We start from the raw sequence: 19,840 nt of genomic DNA on the forward strand, positions 1-19,840 counted from the left end.
GATGGTACTGATGGCACGTTGTTTCAAATGCCAGCAAGACAGTGTCCAAGTCCCTTCCTTGATCCAGCAGAGGGAAGGCCTCTGCCCATAGCTTTGGGATCCGGATCTCGGGACTCACGACGGGCTGGGGTCTCCAGCTAGAGTTGGAGCTGAAGCATTTGTTGCTGCCGTTCCTCGCGCCCCCGCTGCCGTTCCTCGCGCCCCCGCTGCCGTTCTGCCATGAGAGCATTGTAGGTGGCTTTATCTCCGCCCTGGAGACTGTGGACCTGACCCTGAGATGCACGGCACTCTCATAATTCGTCTCTAGGTGTTGATGCCTAACGTCTATGCTTTCCATTGATAGCTGATTGATGTTGGCCGCCTTGCACAAAAGACAGCAGGGGTCCCAGCTCTGCTCATCCTTACCTTCATTAACACGTGGCCTCTAATTCTCTGTCCATATGGCAAAGTTCTGGTCTTTTGGAAATGTGTACTTATCCCAAGGGTGGGGGCCACAATTTGGGAGAGGAAGGAGATCTCCGGATTATATATTGGGCCTGAGTTAATAAATGCAAAATGGAGTCTCCCTCGTCCCTCACACCCGGTCTTCCTTATTATCTACTCGCAGACTCCGCTGTGATGAAGGAAGCTGTGCCTGCAGCGCCGGAGGCCATTACTCCTATGCCCACCACCAAGAGTAATGTATGTATGTGAATATAGGAGGCCAGTCTCATGCGGCCGGTGACTAGCACTAGGTGTGCCTCGCCTGTAGGTGGCACTCGTCTGTAACTGTGACCTCACTCTTTACTTTTTGTTCTGCTTTCTTCCACTATTTAGTGTGAACATTTCCACAGACCTCCAGTGGTGACTTCCACACCCACTGTGTGCCCCGACCCCCCGGCCGTGTCCAGTAACCCCCCGGTTATATCCGCTGCACGCAATGAGCCTATTGGTCTTAAAGTGGCAGACTTTCTTCCAGTAAGTAAGGCTGTGGCAGGCAAAGTCGGGTTATGTCTGATTTTGGGCAGAACCTGTTTATTTCTTCCTGCAGGTCTTGAAGGGCTCTTCTCCAGCAGAAATGGTGGATGAGGAAGCCATATGTCAGATCCGCAAGGGCCATGACACCATGTGCATGGTGCTGACCAGCCGGATGCGCAACCTGGACACTGTGAGAGCGGTGTGGAGCACGGGCGATGTAAAGGTGAGAGCTAGTCCTGGCTGTTCCAGGGAAGGGGACGGCTGTGTTGGCAGACGGATGGGGGGGCAGGGAGACGGCGTGGGGCTGTCGGCGGACTGATGGGGGCAGGGGGATGGCGTGGGGCTGTCGGCGGGGGCTGTGTTGGCAGACGGATGGGGGGGCAGGGGGACGCTGTTCCGTCTGACGGGGACTCTATGCTGTTTTTGTTGTAGACTTCTATGGACTCTGCTGTGGCTGTTAATGATCTCTCTGTGGTTGTGGATGTTCTAAACATTATCAACCAGAAAGCGTAAGTGTCGTGGCCGGGTACCACCATTGCTCTGGTCGCGGCTGGCACTGATGTCTTGCTTCTTGCCTCAGGTCTCTGTGGAAGCTGGATCTCTGCCTGACCGTGTTGCCACAAATTGGCAAACTGCTGCAGAGCAAGTACGAGAGGTGAGTGGCGAGTAGAGCGGCCGCCATCATGGTGTCCTGTTCCCGCTGACTGCCTTTTCCCTCACCCCCAGCTATGTACAGACCGGCTGCGTCTCCCTCAAGCTTCTCCTGCAGAGGTTCTTGCCGCTGATCTTGGAGACGCTGTCTGCTCCACCCTCCGTGGGTGTGGATATTACACGGGAGGAAAGGTGAGGCGTGCAGGTGAGAGTATGGGGACGTGGCCCGGAGACGGGGCCCACACTGCTGCTGCAGTCATGGTCTCCTCTCTGCAGGCTGATGAAGTGTAAGCTCTGCTACAAGCAGCTGAAGGGCCTGTCCGTGATGGTGGCCGGCCGGGCCTCGCAGAGCGGTCGAAACGGGAGCGCCTTCCGGGAGCTGCAGCTACTCATGTCTGAACTGGACGGATGAGCAACCTTCTTTATGAGGTGACCCACTGTCTGTGAGAGGGGCACTCATCCCAGTGTGGCTACTGCCGGGATCTGTCCGCACATGACGTCTCTGTATGGTGGTATAACTAAACAAGTGTCATATTTTACACAACTCGTCTGATGCTGCAAATAAAGACAGGAACTCGACGACTCTCCGTATAAAAGCCTTTGTAATAAATCTACCGGCTACAGAAATATATCGCCATACCAATGTCCAAGCATGCAGGCGAAGGGTTAATAGGGTTATTGTAACCATGCACTTCTAGGAACTGCACCAATGGTCTGCTGTCAGGTGTAGGGGGTGTCCGTCCATAGAGGGCCAGCCTGCTGCAGTGGGGGGGTGTCCATGGAGGGCCGGCCTGCTGTCGTAGGGGGGAGGTCCAGAGAGCGCCAATCTGTGGGGGAGGTGGGGTCTATGTTGTGGGGGGTCTATGGTGGGCCAGGCTGCTGCAGTGGGAGGGCGTCCATGGAGGGCCGGCCTGCTGCCGTTGGGGCGTCCGTGGAGGGCCGGCCTGCTGCCGTTGGGGGGTCCGTGGAGGGCCGGCCTGCTGCCGTTGGGGTGTCCGTGGAGGGCCGGCCTTCTGCCGTTGGGGTGTCCGTGGAGGGCCGGCCTGCTGCCGTTGGGGGGGTCCGTGGAGGGCCGGCCTGCTGCCGTTGGGGGGTCCGTGGAGGGCCGGCCTGCTGCCGTTGGGGCGTCCGTGGAGGGCCGGCCTGCTGCCGTTGGGGGGTCCGTGGAGGGCCGGCCTGCTGCCGTTGGGGGGGTCCGTGGAGGGCCGGCCTGCTGCCGTTGGGGCGTCCGTGGAGGGCCGGCCTGCTGCCGTTGGGGGGTCCGTGGAGGGCCGGCCTGCTGCCGTTGGGGGGTCCGTGGAGGGCCGGCCTGCTGCCGTTGGGGGGGTCCGTGGAGGGCCGGCCTGCTGCCGTTGGGGGGGTCCGTGGAGGGCCGGCCTGCTGCCGTTGGGGGGGTCCGTGGAGGGCCGGCCTGCTGCCGTTGGGGGGGTCCGTGGAGGGCCGGCCTGCTGCCGTTGGGGGGGTCCGTGGAGGGCCGGCCTGCTGCCGTTGGGGGGGTCCGTGGAGGGCCGGCCTGCTGCCGTTGGGGGGGTCCGTGGAGGGCCGGCCTGCTGCCGTTGGGGGGATCCGTGGAGGGCCGGCCTGTTGCCGTTGGGGGGTCCGTGGAGGGCCGGCCTGTTGCCGTTGGGGGGTCCGTGGAGGGCCGGCCTGCTGCCGTTGGGGGGTCCGTGGAGGGCCGGCCTGCTGCCGTTGGGGGGGTCCGTGGAGGGCCGGCCTCTGTCGTTGGGGGGTCCGTGGAGGGTCGGCCTGTTGTCATGGGGGAGGTCAGTGGAGGGCGGACCTGCTGGTGTTGGGGGAGGGGGCTTGATGGGGGGCCGAGCTACTGTAGTGGGCACGATTTGCTCCTGTGACGTGGTGGCGGTCTGCTTCAATCGGGGGGCCAATCCGCTGCCGCACTGAAAACAAAAGATCATGGGTCAGTGTCCTTCAATATTATTCACCGTGCACGGCCTGGAACGGATGGAGGAGAATGTGGCCCGTCCTTCTCCCGGGTGCTCTTATCACCCCCTGTGTCCCATGTAATGAGGTGGCTGTGGGTACCTGATGCTGGAAGCTTTTTGCGCACTGATGAAGGTCTTGCTCCTCGTGAAGAAGGGCTGTCACTCTGGTGAAGAGGAAAAAATGCTGTAATATCACGGGTTGCCCATGTTGTAGGGGTCAGCACGGGGGAGGCCTCCTGTCTGCTGCCACATACTGAGCCTTTTGTCATGGCCTACCTCAGAACTCTCGGTTCCTGCTGCCGGCAGCTGCTCTGTTTTCCTGCTTGGGACCCCTAACTCCACAGATCGAACTCTGTCCCCAAACCGTAAGGAACAGAGAGACTCGTTCATGTTCTGCTCCACCGGTGCCACCTGTAGAGAAGGACAGAGCTTGGGACTAGTCAGATTGGCTGCCAAGTCCCTGCTAGCGCCGGACAATCACATCAGTGGCCCTGTGATATGGGACTGAAGGGCTCCCCTCTGGAGCTCGGGGGTTTTGGTCATTCTGAAGGGTTTTTGTGAATAACGGCCCTTGTGGTGGCAGCAGCTCCTTCATATGGTGTGCAGAGGCCTTGTCACAGGCTCCCACGCATGGGTCCATTTCTGGTCTTGGATACTGGTTCTGGGCTGGACATTCGGAGCGGAGGTGTTATTACCTGAAGCAGCAGCAGAGCTTTCCCATCCCGGCACAGCGCTTCCTGCAGCAGATACGTGAGCTTGGAGTTGCGGTATGGAACGTAGGCTTGTTGAGATCGCAGGGCTGAGAAGACGTCACCCAGAGCAGATAAGGAACGATTGATGCACTGCGCCTCCCGCAAGCGATCACCAGCCGCTCCTGACCGTGACACCCGCTCTGACCCGGCCAGGTCCACCAAGTAGAGCTTTCCTGATGAGAAGATGAGTCAATGACACCATCACAAATGCCTCCCGCTGCAGGGCAGCAGCGCACAGCCTGCTCACGTCGCTCACCAGTTGTACCGATCCCTGTGCTGGACTCCCGTCCCTTGACCGACAGGATGAGGAGGGCGTGGGATCGGGAGCTGTGGGTATTAAGATTTGTGTGTTCCGTGGCTCGCTGTTTGCGTCCAAGCTCCAAAATCTGCAAGGGAGAATCGGACATGATCTGTCCAGCTGTCACCAGAAATAGCGCTGCTGTCACACCAGCGTCACTGCCGTCTCACCTTATTTATATCCAGCATGTTTGTGACACTGCGCTGCGTCAGACCTGGTACGTACAGCTCCCCGGCGCCCCCCGGAGCCATCTTTATATCCAGAGAGCTGTGGCAGTCAGAACCCAGCAGATCCCTTTGGTCAAAAAGAAGGGTTGGAGAAAGAAGGCAGCCAAAGACAGGGCATATAGGGAGAAAGCAGCCATAGAGAGCGGCTGTAGAGAGAAGGCAACAGCGGATGTAGGGAGAAGGAGACGACACAGCGGATGTAGGGAGGAGAGGGCAGAAAGCGGATGTAGGGAGGAGGAGAGGGCAGAAAGCTGCTGTAGGGAGAAGGCAACAGCGGATGTAGGGAGAAGGAGACGACACAGCGGATGTAGGATGGAGAGGACAGAAAGCGGATGTAGGGAGAAGAGGACAAAGCGGCTGTAGAGAGAAGGCAACAGCGGATGTAGGGAGAAGGAGACGACACAGCGGATGTAGGATGGAGAGGGCAGAAAGCGGATGTAAGGAGAAGAGGACAGATAGCGGCTGTAGGGAGAAGGCAACAGCGGCTGTAGGGAGAAGGAGACGACACAGCGGATGTAGGATGGAGAGGACAGAAAGCGGATGTAGGGAGAAGAGGACAGATAGCGGCTGTAGGGAGAAGGCAACAGCGGATGTAGGGAGAAGGAGACGACAGAAAGCGGATGTAGGATGGAGAGGACAGAAAGCGGATGTAGGGAGAAGAGGACAGATAGCGGCTGTAGGGAGAAGGCAACAGCGGATGTAGGGAGAAGGAGACGACACAGCGGGTGTAGGATGGAGAGGACAGAAAGCGGCTGTAGGGAGAAGGAGATGGCAGAAAGCGGATGTAGGGAGGAGAAGAGGACAGAAAGCGGATGTAGGGAGGAGGAGAGGACAGAAAGCGGCTGTAGGGAGAAGGAGATGGCAGAAAGCGGATGTAGGGAGGAGGAGAGGACAGAAAGCGGATGTAGGGAGGAGGAGAGGACAGAAAGCGGCTGTAGGGAGAAGGAGATGGCAGAAAGCGGATGTAGGGAGGAGGAGAGGACAGAAAGCGGATGTAGGGAGAAGGAGAGGACAGAAAGCGGCTGTAGGGAGAAGGAGATGGCAGAAAGCGGCTGTAGGGAGAAGGAGATGGCAGAAAGCGGATGTAGGGAGGAGGAGAGGACAGAAAGCGGATGTAGGGAGAAGGAGAGGACAGAAAGCGGATGTAGGGAGAAGGAGAGGACAGAAAGCGGATGTAGGATGGAGAGGACAGAAAGCGGATGTAGGGAGGAGGAGAGGACAGAAAGCGGATGTAGGGAGGAGGAGAGGACAGAAAGCGGATGTAGGGAGGAGGAGAGGACAGAAAGCGGATGTAGGGAGAAGGAGAGGACAGAAAGCGGATGTAGGGAGGAGGAGAGGACAGAAAGCGGATGTAGGGAGAAGGAGAGGACAGAAAGCGGATGTAGGGAGGAGGAGAGGACAGAAAGCGGATGTAGGGAGGAGGAGAGGACAGAAAGCGGATGTAGGGAGAAGGAGAGGACAGAAAGCGGATGTAGGGAGAAGGAGAGGACAAAAAGCGGATGTAGGGAGGAGAGGACAGAAAGCGGATGTAGGGAGAAGGAGAGGGCAGAAAGCGGATGTAGGGAGAAGAGGACAGATAGCGGCTGTAGGGAGAAGGAGACGACACAGCGGATGTAGGGAGGAGAGGACAGATAGCGGCTGTAGGGAGAAGGAGATGGCAGAAAGCGGATGTAGGGAGGAGAAGAGGACAGAAAGCGGATGTAGGGAGGAGGAGAGGACAGAAAGCGGCTGTAGGGAGAAGGAGATGGCAGAAAGCGGATGTAGGGAGGAGGAGAGGACAGAAAGCGGATGTAGGGAGAAGGAGAGGACAGAAAGCGGCTGTAGGGAGAAGGAGATGGCAGAAAGCGGATGTAGGGAGGAGGAGAGGACAGAAAGCGGATGTAGGGAGAAGGAGAGGACAGAAAGCGGATGTAGGGAGAAGGAAAGGACAAAAAGCGGATGTAGGGAGGAGAGGACAGAAAGCGGATGTAGGGAGAAGGAGAGGGCAGAAAGCGGATGTAGGGAGAAGAGGACAGATAGCGGCTGTAGGGAGAAGGAGACGACACAGCGGATGTAGGATGGAGAGGACAGAAAGCGGCTGTAGGGAGAAGGAGATGGCAGAAAGCGGATGTAGGGAGGAGAAGAGGACAGAAAGCGGATGTAGGGAGGAGGAGAGGACAGAAAGCGGCTGTAGGGAGAAGGAGATGGCAGAAAGCGGATGTAGGGAGGAGGAGAGGACAGAAAGCGGATGTAGGGAGAAGGAGAGGACAGAAAGCGGCTGTAGGGAGAAGGAGAGGACAGAAAGCGGCTGTAGGGAGAAGGAGATGGCAGAAAGCGGATGTAGGGAGGAGGAGAGGACAGAAAGCGGATGTAGGGAGAAGGAGAGGACAGAAAGCGGATGTAGGGAGAAGGAGAGGACAGAAAGCGGATGTAGGGAGAAGGAGAGGACAGAAAGCGGATGTAGGATGGAGAGGACAGAAAGCGGATGTAGGGAGGAGGAGAGGACAGAAAGCGGATGTAGGGAGGAGGAGAGGACAGAAAGCGGATGTAGGGAGGAGGAGAGGACAGAAAGCGGATGTAGGGAGAAGGAGAGGACAGAAAGCGGATGTAGGGAGGAGGAGAGGACAGAAAGCGGATGTAGGGAGAAGGAGAGGACAGAAAGCGGATGTAGGGAGGAGGAGAGGACAGAAAGCGGATGTAGGGAGGAGGAGAGGACAGAAAGCGGATGTAGGGAGAAGGAGAGGACAGAAAGCGGATGTAGGGAGAAGGAGAGGACAAAAAGCGGATGTAGGGAGGAGAGGACAGAAAGCGGATGTAGGGAGAAGGAGAGGGCAGAAAGCGGATGTAGGGAGAAGAGGACAGATAGCGGCTGTAGGGAGAAGGAGACGACACACCGGATGTAGGATGGAGAGGACAGATAGCGGCTGTAGGGAGAAGAGGACAGATAGCGGCTGTAGAGAGAAGGCAACAGCGGATGTAGGGAGGAGGAGAGGACAGAAAGCGGATGTAGGGAGGAGGAGAGGACAGAAAGCGGATGTAGGGAGAAGGAGAGGACAGAAAGCGGATGTAGGGAGAAGGAGAGGACAGAAAGCGGATGTAGGGAGAAGGAGATGGCAGAAAGCGGATGTAGGGAGAAGGAGATGGCAGAAAGCGGATGTAGGGAGAAGGAGACGACAGAAAGCGGATGTAGGATGGAGAGGACAGAAAGCGGATGTAGGGAGGAGGAGAGGACAGAAAGCGGATGTAGGGAGAAGGAGAGGGCAGAAAGCGGATGTAGGGAGAAGAGGACAGATAGCGGCTGTAGGGAGAAGGAGATGGCAGAAAGCGGATGTAGGGAGAAGGAGACGACAGAAAGCGGATGTAGGGAGAAGAGGACAGATAGCGGCTGTAGAGAGAAGGCAACAGCGGATGTAGGGAGGAGGAGAGGACAGAAAGCGGATGTAGGGAGGAGGAGAGGACAGAAAGCGGATGTAGGGAGAAGGAGAGGACAGAAAGCGGATGTAGGGAGAAGGAGAGGACAGAAAGCGGATGTAGGGAGAAGGAGATGGCAGAAAGCGGATGTAGGGAGAAGGAGATGGCAGAAAGCGGATGTAGGGAGAAGGAGATGGCAGAAAGCGGATGTAGGGAGAAGGAGACGACAGAAAGCGGATGTAGGATGGAGAGGACAGAAAGCGGATGTAGGGAGGAGGAGAGGACAGAAAGCGGATGTAGGGAGGAGGAGAGGACAAAAAGCGGATGTAGGGAGGAGGAGAGGACAGAAAGCGGATGTAGGGAGAAGGAGAGGGCAGAAAGCGGATGTAGGGAGAAGAGGACAGATAGCGGCTGTAGGGAGAAGGAGATGGCAGAAAGCGGATGTAGGGAGAAGGAGACGACAGAAAGCGGATGTAGGATGGAGAGGACAGATAGCGGCTGTAGGGAGGAGGAGAGGACAGAAAGCGGATGTAGGGAGAAGGAGAGGGCAGAAAGCGGATGTAGGGAGAAGAGGACAGATAGCGGCTGTAGGGAGGAGGAGAGGACAGAAAGCGGATGTAGGGAAAAGGAGAGGGCAGAAAGCGGATGTAGGGAGGAGGAGAGGACAGAAAGCGGATGTAGGGAGAAGGAGAGGGCAGAAAGCGGATGTAGGGAGAAGGCAACAGCGGATGTAGGGAGAAGGAGAGGACAGAAAGCGGATGTAGGGAAAAGAAGAGGGCAGAAAGCGGATGTAGGGAGGAGGAGAGGACAGAAAGCGGATGTAGGGAGAAGGAGACGGCAGAAAGCGGATGTAGGGAGGAGGAGAGGACAGAAAGCGGATGTAGGGAGAAGAGGACAGATAGCGGCTGTAGAGAGAAGGCAACAGCGGATGTAGGGAGGAGGAGAGGACAGAAAGCGGATGTAGGGAAAAGGAGAGGGCAGAAAGCGGATGTAGGGAGGAGGAGAGGACAGAAAGCGGATGTAGGGAGGAGGAGAGGACAGAAAGCGGATGTAGGGAGAAGGAGAGGGCAGAAAGCGGATGTAGGGAGGAGGAGAGGACAGAAAGCGGATGTAGGGAGGAGGAGAGGACAGAAAGCGGATGTAGGGAGAAGGAGAGGACAGAAAGCGGATGTAGGGAGGAGGAGAGGACAGAAAGCGGATGTAGGGAGAAGGAGAGGACAGAAAGCGGATGTAGGGAGGAGGAGAGGACAGAAAGCGGATGTAGGGAGAAGGAGAGGACAGAAAGCGGATGTAGGGAGGAGGAGAGGACAGAAAGCGGATGTAGGGAGAAGGAGAGGGCAGAAAGCGGATGTAGGGAGGAGGAGAGGACAGAAAGCGGATGTAGGGAAAAGGAGAGGGCAGAAAGCGGATGTAGGGAGGAGGAGAGGACAGAAAGCGGATGTAGGGAGGAGGAGAGGACAGAAAGCGGATGTAGGGAGGAGGAGAGGACAGAAAGCGGATGTAGGGAGAAGGAGAGGACAGAAAGCGGATGTAGGGAGAAGGAGAGGGCAGAAAGCGGATGTAGGGAGGAGGAGAGGACAGAAAGCGGATGTAGGGAGGAGAGGGCAGAAAGCGGATGTAGGGAGGAGGAGAGGACAGAAAGCGGATGTAGGGAGGAGAGGACAGAAAGCGGATGTAGGGAGAAGGAGAGGACAGAAAGCGGATGTAGGGAGAAGGAGAGGACAGAAAGCGGATGTAGGGAGGAGGAGAGGACAGAAAGCGGATGTAGGGAGGAGGAGAGGACAGAAAGCGGATGTAGGGAGAAGGAGATGGCAGAAAGCGGATGTAGGGAAAAGGAGAGGGCAGAAAGCGGATGTAGGGAGGAGAGGACAGAAAGCGGATGTAGGGAGAAGGAGAGGACAGAAAGCGGATGTAGGGAGAAGGAGAGGACAGAAAGCGGATGTAGGGAGAAGAGGACAGATAGCGGCTGTAGGGAGAAGGCAACAGCGGATGTAGGGAGGAGAGGGCAGAAAGCGGATGTAGGGAGGAGGAGAGGACAGAAAGCGGATGTAGGATGGAGAGGACAGAAAGCGGATGTAGGGAGAAGAGGACAGATAGCGGCTGTAGAGAGAAGGCAACAGCGGATGTAGGGAGGAGGAGAGGGCAGAAAGCGGATGTAGGGAGAAGGAGAGGGCAGAAAGCGGATGTAGGGAGGAGGAGAGGACAAAAAGCGGATGTAGGGAGGAGGAGAGGACAGAAAGCGGATGTAGGATGGAGAGGACAGAAAGCGGATGTAGGGAGAAGGAGATGGCAGAAAGCGGATGTAGGGAGAAGGAGACGACACAGCGGATGTAGGATGGAGAGGACAGAAAGCGGATGTAGGGAGGAGGAGAGGACAGAAAGCGGATGTAGGGAGAAGAGGACAGATAGCGGCTGTAGAGAGAAGGCAACAGCGGATGTAGGGAGAAGGAGAGGGCAGAAAGCGGATGTAGGGAGGAGGAGAGGGCAGAAAGCGGATGTAGGGAGGAGGAGAGGACAAAAAGCGGATGTAGGGAGGAGGAGAGGACAGAAAGCGGATGTAGGGAGGAGGAGAGGAAAGAAAGCGGATGTAGGGAGAAGGAGAGGACAGAAAGTGGATGTAGGGAGAAGAGGACAGAAAGCGGATGTAGGGAGAAGGAGACGACACAGCGGATGTAGGGAGGAGGAAAGGACAGAAAGCGGATGTAGGGAGAAGGAGATGGCAGAAAGCGGATGTAGGGAGAAGGAGACGACACAGCGGATGTAGGATGGAGAGGACAGAAAGCGGATGTAGGGAGAAGGCAACAGCGGCTGTAGGGAGAAGGAGAGGGCAGAAAGCGGATGTAGGGAGGAGGAGAGGACAAAGCGGATGTAGGGAGGAGGAGAGGACAAAAAGCGGATGTAGGGAGGAGGAGAGGACAAAGCGGATGTAGGGAGAAGGAGAGGGCAGAAAGCGGATGTAGGGAGGAGGAGAGGACAGAAAGCGGATGTAGGGAGAAGGAGAGGGCAGAAAGCGGATGTAGGGAGAAGGAGAGGACAGAAAGCGGATGTAGGGAGAAGGAGAGGACAGAAAGCGGATGTAGGGAGGAGGAGAGGACAGAAAGCGGATGTAGGGAGGAGGAGAGGACAGAAAGCGGATGTAGGGAGGAGGAGAGGACAGAAAGCGGATGTAGGGAGAAGGAGATGGCAGAAAGCGGATGTAGGGAAAAGGAGAGGGCAGAAAGCGGATGTAGGGAGGAGAGGACAGAAAGCGGATGTAGGGAGAAGGAGAGGACAGAAAGCGGATGTAGGGAGAAGGAGAGGACAGAAAGCGGATGTAGGGAGAAGGAGAGGACAGAAAGCGGATGTAGGGAGAAGATGACAGATAGCGGCTGTAGGGAGAAGGCAACAGCGGATGTAGGGAGGAGAGGGCAGAAAGCGGATGTAGGGAGGAGGAGAGGACAGAAAGCGGATGTAGGATGGAGAGGACAGAAAGCGGATGTAGGGAGAAGAGGACAGATAGCGGCTGTAGAGAGAAGGCAACAGCGGATGTAGGGAGGAGGAGAGGGCAGAAAGCGGATGTAGGGAGAAGGAGACGACACAGCGGATGTAGGATGGAGAGGACAGAAAGCGGATGTAGGATGGAGAGGACAGAAAGCGGATGTAGGGAGAAGAGGACAGATAGCGGCTGTAGAGAGAAGGCAACAGCGGATGTAGGGAGGAGGAGAGGGCAGAAAGCGGATGTAGGGAGAAGGAGAGGGCAGAAAGCGGATGTAGGGAGGAGGAGAGGACAAAAAGCGGATGTAGGGAGGAGGAGAGGACAGAAAGCGGATGTAGGATGGAGAGGACAGAAAGCGGATGTAGGGAGAAGGAGATGGCAGAAAGCGGATGTAGGGAGGAGGAGAGGGCAGAAAGCGGATGTAGGGAGGAGGAGAGGACAAAAAGCGGATGTAGGGAGGAGGAGAGGACAGAAAGCGGATGTAGGATGGAGAGGACAGAAAGCGGATGTAGGGAGAAGGAGATGGCAGAAAGCGGATGTAGGGAGGAGGAGAGGGCAGAAAGCGGATGTAGGGAGGAGGAGAGGACAAAAAGCGGATGTAGGGAGGAGGAGAGGACAGAAAGCGGATGTAGGGAGGAGGAGAGGGCAGAAAGCGGATGTAGGGAGAAGGAGAGGGCAGAAAGCGGATGTAGGGAGGAGGAGAGGACAAAAAGCGGATGTAGGGAGGAGGAGAGGACAGAAAGCGGATGTAGGATGGAGAGGACAGAAAGCGGATGTAGGGAGAAGGAGACGACACAGCGGATGTAGGATGGAGAGGACAGAAAGCGGATGTAGGGAGAAGGAGAGGGCAGAAAGCGGATGTAGGGAGGAGGAGAGGGCAGAAAGCGGATGTAGGGAGGAGGAGAGGACAAAAAGCGGATGTAGGGAGGAGGAGAGGACAGAAAGCGGATGTAGGATGGAGAGGACAGAAAGCGGATGTAGGATGGAGAGGACAGAAAGCGGATGTAGGGAGAAGAGGACAGAAAGCGGATGTAGGGAGAAGGAGACGACACAGCGGATGTAGGGAGGAGGAAAGGACAGAAAGCGGATGTAGGGAGAAGGAGATGGCAGAAAGCGGATGTAGGGAGAAGGAGACGACACAGCGGATGTAGGATGGAGAGGACAGAAAGCGGATGTAGGGAGAAGGAGAGGGCAGAAAGCGGATGTAGGGAGGAGGAGAGGACAAAGCGGATGTAGGGAGGAGGAGAGGACAAAAAGCGGATGTAGGGAGGAGGAGAGGACAAAGCGGATGTAGGGAGAAGGAGAGGGCAGAAAGCGGATGTAGGGAGAAGAGGACAGATAGCGGCTGTAGGGAGAAGGAGACGACACAGCGGATGTAGGATGGAGAGGACAGATAGCAGCTGTAGGGAGAAGAGGACAGATAGCGGCTGTAGAGAGAAGGCAACAGCGGATGTAGGGAGGAGGAGAGGACAGAAAGCGGATGTAGGATGGAGAGGACAGAAAGCGGATGTAGGGAGAAGAGGACAGATAGCGGCTGTAGAGAGAAGGCAACAGCGGATGTAGGGAGGAGGAGAGGACAGAAAGCGGATGTAGGGAGAAGGAGAGGACAAAGCGGATGTAGGGAGAAGGAGAGGACAGAAAGCGGATGTAGGGAAAAGGAGAGGACAAAGCGGATGTAGGGAGAAGGAGAGGACAGAAAGCGGATGTAGGGAGAAGGCAACAGCGGCTGTAGGGAGAAGGAGAGGGCAGAAAGCGGATGTAGGGAGGAGGAGAGGACAAAGCGGATGTAGGGAGGAGGAGAGGACAAAAAGCGGATGTAGGGAGGAGGAGAGGACAAAGCGGATGTAGGGAGAAGGAGAGGGCAGAAAGCGGATGTAGGGAGAAGGAGAGGGCAGAAAGCGGATGTAGGGAGAAGGAGAGGGCAGAAAGCGGATGTAGGGAGAAGGAGAGGACAGAAAGCGGATGTAGGGAGGAGGAGAGGACAGAAAGCGGATGTAGGGAGGAGGAGAGGACAGAAAGCGGATGTAGGGAGAAGGAGAGGACAGAAAGCGGATGTAGGGAGAAGGAGAGGGCAGAAAGCGGATGTAGGGAAAAGGAGAGGGCAGAAAGCGGATGTAGGGAAAAGGAGAGGGCAGAAAGCGGATGTAGGGAGAAGGAGAGGACAGAAAGCGGATGTAGGGAGGAGAGGACAGAAAGCGGATGTAGGGAGAAGGAGACGACACAGCGGATGTAGGGAGAAGGAGAGGACAGAAAGCGGATGTAGGGAGAAGGAGAGGACAGAAAGCGGATGTAGGGAGAAGGAGAGGACAGAAAGCGGATGTAGGGAGAAGGAGAGGACAGAAAGCGGATGTAGGGAGGAGGAGAGGACAGAAAGCGGATGTAGGGAGGAGGAGAGGACAGAAAGCGGATGTAGGGAGAAGGAGACGACAGAAAGCGGATGTAGGGAGAAGGAGAGGACAGAAAGCGGATGTAGGGAGAAGAGGACAGATAGCGGCTGTAGAGAGAAGGCAACAGCGGATGTAGGGAGGAGGAGAGGGCAGAAAGCGGATGTAGGGAGGAGGAGAGGACAAAAAGCGGATGTAGGGAGGAGGAGAGGACAGAAAGCGGATGTAGGGAGGAGGAGAGGACAGAAAGCGGATGTAGGGAGAAGGAGAGGACAGAAAGCGGATGTAGGGAGAAGAGGACAGATAGCGGATGTAGGGAGAAGGAGACGACAGAAAGCGGATGTAGGGAGAAGGAGAGGACAGAAAGCGGATGTAGGGAGAAGGAGACGACACAGCGGCTGTAGGATGGAGAGGACAGAAAGCGGATGTAGGGAGAAGGAGACGACAGAAAGCGGATGTAGGGAAAAGGAGAGGACAGAAAGCGGATGTAGGGAGAAGGAGAGGACAGAAAGCGGATGTAGGGAGAAGGAGACGACACAGCGGCTGTAGGATGGAGAGGACAGAAAGCGGATGTAGGGAGAAGAGGACAGATAGCGGCTGTAGAGAGAAGGCAACAGCGGATGTAGGGAGGAGGAGAGGACAGAAAGCGGATGTAGGGAAAAGGAGAGGACAGAAAGCGGATGTAGGGAGGAGGAGAGGACAGAAAGCGGATGTAGGGAGGAGGAGAGGACAAAGCGGATGTAGGGAGAAGGAGAGGACAGAAAGCGGATGTAGGGAAAAGGAGAGGACAAAGCGGATGTAGGGAGAAGGAGAGGACAGAAAGCGGATGTAGGGAGAAGGAGAGGGCAGAAAGCGGATGTAGGGAGAAGGAGAGGACAGAAAGCGGATGTAGGGAGGAGGAGAGGACAAAGCGGATGTAGGGAGAAGGAGAGGACAGAAAGCGGATGTAGGGAAAAGGAGAGGACAAAGCGGATGTAGGGAGAAGGAGAGGACAGAAAGCGGATGTAGGGAGGAGGAGAGGACAGAAAGCGGATGTAGGGAGAAGGAGAGGACAGAAAGCGGATGTAGGGAGAAGGAGAGGACAGAAAGCGGATGTAGGGAGGAGGAGAGGACAGAAAGCGGATGTAGGGAGAAGGAGAGGACAGAAAGCGGATGTAGGGAGAAGGAGAGGACAGAAAGCGGATGTAGGGAGAAGGAGACGACACAGCGGATGTAGGGAGGAGGAGAGGACAGAAATCGGATGTAGGGAGAAGGAGATGGCAGAAAGCGGATGTAGGGAGGAGGAGAGGACAGATAGCGGATGTAGGGAGAAGGAGAGGACAGAAAGCGGATGTAGGGAGGAGGAGAGGACAGATAGCGGATGTAGGGAGAAGGAGAGGACAGAAAGCGGATGTAGGGAGAAGGAGAGGACAGAAAGCGGATGTAGGGAGAAGGAGAGGACAGAAAGCGGATGTAGGGAGGAGGAGAGGACAGAAAGCGGATGTAGGGAGAAGGAGACGACAGAAAGCGGATGTAGGGAGGAGGAGAGGACAGAAAGCGGATGTAGGGAGAAGGAGACGACACAGCGGATGTAGGGAGAAGGAGAGGACAGAAAGCGGATGTAGGGAGAAGGAGATGGCAGAAAGCGGATGTAGGGAGAAGGAGACGACACAGCGGATGTAGGGAGGAGGAGAGGACAGAAATCGGATGTAGGGAGAAGGAGATGGCAGAAAGCGGATGTAGGGAGGAGGAGAGGACAGAAAGCGGATGTAGGGAGGAGGCAACAGCGGATGTAGGGAGAAGAGGGCAGAAAGCGGATGTAGGGAGGAGGAGAGGACAGAAAGCGGATGTAGGGAGAAGGAGAGGACAGAAAGCGGATGTAGGGAGAAGGAGAGGACAGAAAGCGGATGTAGGGAGGAGGAGAGGACAGAAAGCGGATGTAGGATGGAGAGGACAGAAAGCGGATGTAGGGAGAAGAGGACAGATAGCGGATGTAGGGAGAAGGAGACGACACAGCGGATGTAGGATGGAGAGGACAGAAAGCGGATGTAGGGAGAAGAGGACAGATAGCGGCTGTAGAGAGAAGGCAACAGCGGATGTAGGGAGGAGGAGAGGGCAGAAAGCGGATGTAGGGAGGAGGAGAGGACAAAAAGCGGATGTAGGGAGGAGGAGAGGACAGAAAGCGGATGTAGGGAGGAGGAGAGGACAGAAAGCGGATGTAGGATGGAGAGGACAGAAAGCGGATGTAGGGAGAAGAGGACAGATAGCGGATGTAGGGAGAAGGAGACGACAGAAAGCGGATGTAGGGAGAAGGAGAGGACAGAAAGCGGATGTAGGGAGAAGGAGACGACAGAAAGCGGATGTAGGGAAAAGGAGAGGACAGAAAGCGGATGTAGGGAGAAGGAGAGGACAGAAAGCGGATGTAGGGAGAAGGAGACGACACAGCGGCTGTAGGATGGAGAGGACAGAAAGCGGATGTAGGGAGAAGAGGACAGATAGCGGCTGTAGAGAGAAGGCAACAGCGGATGTAGGGAGGAGGAGAGGACAGAAAGCGGATGTAGGGAAAAGGAGAGGACAGAAAGCGGATGTAGGGAGGAGGAGAGGACAGAAAGCGGATGTAGGGAGGAGGAGAGGACAAAGCGGATGTAGGGAGAAGGAGAGGACAGAAAGCGGATGTAGGGAAAAGGAGAGGACAAAGCGGATGTAGGGAGAAGGAGAGGACAGAAAGCGGATGTAGGGAGAAGGAGAGGGCAGAAAGCGGATGTAGGGAGAAGGAGAGGGCAGAAAGCGGATGTAGGGAGAAGGAGAGGACAGAAAGCGGATGTAGGGAGGAGGAGAGGACAAAGCGGATGTAGGGAGAAGGAGAGGACAGAAAGCGGATGTAGGGAAAAGGAGAGGACAAAGCGGATGTAGGGAGAAGGAGAGGACAGAAAGCGGATGTAGGGAGGAGGAGAGGACAGAAAGCGGATGTAGGGAGAAGGAGAGGACAGAAAGCGGATGTAGGGAGAAGGAGAGGACAGAAAGCGGATGTAGGGAGGAGGAGAGGACAGAAAGCGGATGTAGGGAGAAGGAGAGGACAGATAGCGGATGTAGGATGGAGAGGACAGAAAGCGGATGTAGGGAGAAGGAGAGGACAGAAAGCGGATGTAGGGAGAAGGAGAGGACAGAAAGCGGATGTAGGGAGGAGGCAACAGCGGATGTAGGGAGAAGAGGGCAGAAAGCGGATGTAGGGAGGAGGAGAGGACAAAGCGGATGTAGGGAGAAGGAGAGGACAGAAAGCGGATGTAGGGAGAAGGAGACGACACAGCGGATGTAGGGAGAAGGAGAGGACAGAAAGCGGATGTAGGGAGAAGGAGATGGCAGAAAGCGGATGTAGGGAGAAGGAGACGACACAGCGGATGTAGGGAGGAGGAGAGGACAGAAATCGGATGTAGGGAGAAGGAGATGGCAGAAAGCGGATGTAGGGAGGAGGAGAGGACAGAAAGCGGATGTAGGGAGGAGGCAACAGCGGATGTAGGGAGAAGAGGGCAGAAAGCGGATGTAGGGAGGAGGAGAGGACAGAAAGCGGATGTAGGGAGAAGGAGATGGCAGAAAGCGGATGTAGGGAGAAGGAGAGGACAGAAAGCGGATGTAGGGAGGAGGAGAGGACAGAAAGCGGATGTAGGATGGAGAGGACAGATAGCGGCTGTAGAGAGAAGGCAACAGCGGATGTAGGGAGAAGGAGACGACACAGCGGATGTAGGGAGGAGAGGGCAGAAAGCGGATGTAGGGAGAAGAGGGCAGAAAGCGGATGTAGGGAGGAGAGGACAGAAAGCGGATGTAGGGAGAAGGCAACAGCGGATGTAGGGGGAAGGAGACGACACAGCGGATGTAGGGAGAAGGAGACGACACAGCGGATGTAGGGAGGAGAGGGCAGAAAGCGGATGTAGGGAGAAGAGGGCAGAAAGCGGATGTAGGGAGGAGGAGAGGACAGAAAGCGGATGTAGGGAGGAGGAGAGGACAGAAAGCGGATGTAGGGAGGAGGAGAGGACAGAAAGCGGATGTAGGGAGGAGGAGAGGACAGAAAGCGGATGTAGGGAGGAGGAGAGGACAGAAAGCGGATGTAGGGAGGAGGAGAGGACAGAAAGCGGATGTAGGGAGGAGGAGAGGACAGAAAGCGGATGTAGGGAGGAGGAGAGGACAGAAAGCGGATGTAGGGAGGAGGAGAGGACAGAAAGCGGATGTAGGGAGGAGGAGAGGACAGAAAGCGGATGTAGGGAGGAGGAGAGGACAGAAAGCGGATGTAGGGAGGAGGAGAGGACAGAAAGCGGATGTAGGGAGAAGGAGAGGACAGAAAGCGGATGTAGGGAGAAGGAGAGGACAGAAAGCGGATGTAGGGAGAAGGAGAGGACAAAGCGGATGTAGGGAGAAGGAGACGGCAGAAAGCGGATGTAGGGAGAAGGAGAGGACAAAGCGGATGTAGGGAGGAGGAGAGGACAGAAAGCGGATGTAGGGAGGAGGAGAGGACAGAAAGCGGATGTAGGGAGGAGGAGAGGACAGAAAGCGGATGTAGGGAGGAGGAGAGGACAGAAAGCGGATGTAGGGAGAAGGAGAGGACAGAAAGTGGATGTAGGGAGGAGGAGAGGACAGAAAGCGGATGTAGGGAGGAGGAGAGGACAGAAAGCGGATGTAGGGAGAAGGAGACGGCAGAAAGCGGATGTAGGGAGAAGGAGAGGACAAAGCGGATGTAGGGAGGAGGAGAGGACAGAAAGCGGATGTAGGGAGAAGGAGAGGACAGATAGCGGATGTAGGGAGAAGGAGAGGACAGAAAGTGGATGTAGGGAGAAGGAGAGGACAGATAGCGGATGTAGGGAGAAGGAGAGGACAGAAAGTGGATGTAGGGAGAAGGAGACAGCAGAAAGCGGATGTTGGGAGAAGGAGAGGACAGAAAGCGGATGTAGGGAGAAGGAGACGGCAGAAAGCGGATGTAGGGAGGAGGAGAGGACAGAAAGCGGATGTAGGGAGAAGGAGAGGACAGAAAGCGGATGTAGGGAGGAGGAGACGGCAGAAAGCGGATGTAGGGAGAAGGAGACGGCAGAAAGCGGATGTAGGGAGAAGGAGAGGACAGAAAGCGGATGTAGGGAGGAGGAGAGGACAGATAGCGGATGTAGGGAGAAGGAGAGGACAGATAGCGGATGTAGGGAGAAGGAGAGGACAAAGCGGATGTAGGGAGAAGGAGAGGACAGAAAGCGGATGTAGGGAGAAGGAGAGGACAAAGCGGATGTAGGGAGAAGGAGACGGCAGAAAGCGGATGTAGGGAGAAGGAGAGGACAAAGCGGATGTAGGGAGGAGGAGAGGACAGAAAGCGGATGTAGGGAGGAGGAGAGGACAGAAAGCGGATGTAGGGAGGAGGAGAGGACAGAAAGCGGATGTAGGGAGGAGGAGAGGACAGAAAGCGGATGTAGGGAGAAGGAGAGGACAGAAAGCGGATGTAGGGAGAAGGAGAGGACAAAGCGGATGTAGGGAGAAGGAGAGGACAAAGCGGATGTAGGGAGGAGGAGAGGACAGAAAGCGGATGTAGGGAGGAGGAGAGGACAGAAAGCGGATGTAGGGAGGAGAGGACAGAAAGCGGATGTAGGGAGGAGGAGAGGACAGAAAGCGGATGTAGGGAGAAGGAGAGGACAGAAAGCGGATGTAGGGAGGAGGAGAGGACAGAAAGCGGATGTAGGGAGGAGGAGAGGACAGAAAGCGGATGTAGGGAGAAGGAGACGGCAGAAAGCGGATGTAGGGAGAAGGAGAGGACAAAGC

General features: G+C 56.2%; 2 protein-coding genes across 7 annotated transcripts in view; one reads left to right on the forward strand and one right to left on the reverse strand.

Moving 5' to 3' along the window:
• KATNB1 (katanin regulatory subunit B1) overlaps positions 1 to 2,187 on the forward strand; it is a 32,997-nt gene extending 30,810 nt beyond the window's left edge. The window contains exons 14-20 of one of the 2 annotated variants that reach the window (XM_073565097.1): positions 608 to 681; positions 817 to 957; positions 1,031 to 1,180; positions 1,390 to 1,466; positions 1,538 to 1,612; positions 1,684 to 1,800; positions 1,885 to 2,187. In XM_073565097.1, the coding sequence (XP_073421198.1) occupies positions 608 to 681; positions 817 to 957; positions 1,031 to 1,180; positions 1,390 to 1,466; positions 1,538 to 1,612; positions 1,684 to 1,800; positions 1,885 to 2,020 (770 nt within the window). In that variant the 3' untranslated portion in view covers positions 2,021 to 2,187. Of the gene's footprint in view, positions 1 to 607; positions 682 to 816; positions 958 to 1,030; positions 1,181 to 1,389; positions 1,467 to 1,537; positions 1,613 to 1,683; positions 1,814 to 1,884 lie in introns of both variants that reach the window. The other variant, XM_073565098.1, reaches the window with a different exon arrangement.
• A 4-nt stretch (positions 2,188 to 2,191) lies between these two features.
• Positions 2,192 to 19,840, reverse strand: part of KIFC3 (kinesin family member C3) — a 49,544-nt gene continuing 31,895 nt past the window's right edge. For all 5 annotated transcript variants that reach the window (XM_073565094.1, XM_073565092.1, XM_073565093.1 and 2 more), the window contains 6 exons: positions 4,769 to 4,892; positions 4,557 to 4,686; positions 4,244 to 4,473; positions 3,825 to 3,959; positions 3,649 to 3,712; positions 2,192 to 3,503 (listed from right to left, as the gene is read on the reverse strand). In XM_073565094.1, the coding sequence (XP_073421195.1) occupies positions 3,373 to 3,503; positions 3,649 to 3,712; positions 3,825 to 3,959; positions 4,244 to 4,473; positions 4,557 to 4,686; positions 4,769 to 4,892 (814 nt within the window). In that variant the 3' untranslated portion in view covers positions 2,192 to 3,372. The remainder of the gene's footprint in view (positions 3,504 to 3,648; positions 3,713 to 3,824; positions 3,960 to 4,243; positions 4,474 to 4,556; positions 4,687 to 4,768; positions 4,893 to 19,840) is intronic.

The sequence above is a fragment of the Dendrobates tinctorius genome, unplaced genomic scaffold, assembly GCF_039654945.1.
Source record: "Dendrobates tinctorius isolate UK_male_01 unplaced genomic scaffold, ASM3965494v1 ptg000539l, whole genome shotgun sequence".
In the NCBI taxonomy this organism is placed as follows: domain Eukaryota; kingdom Metazoa; phylum Chordata; class Amphibia; order Anura; family Dendrobatidae; genus Dendrobates; species Dendrobates tinctorius.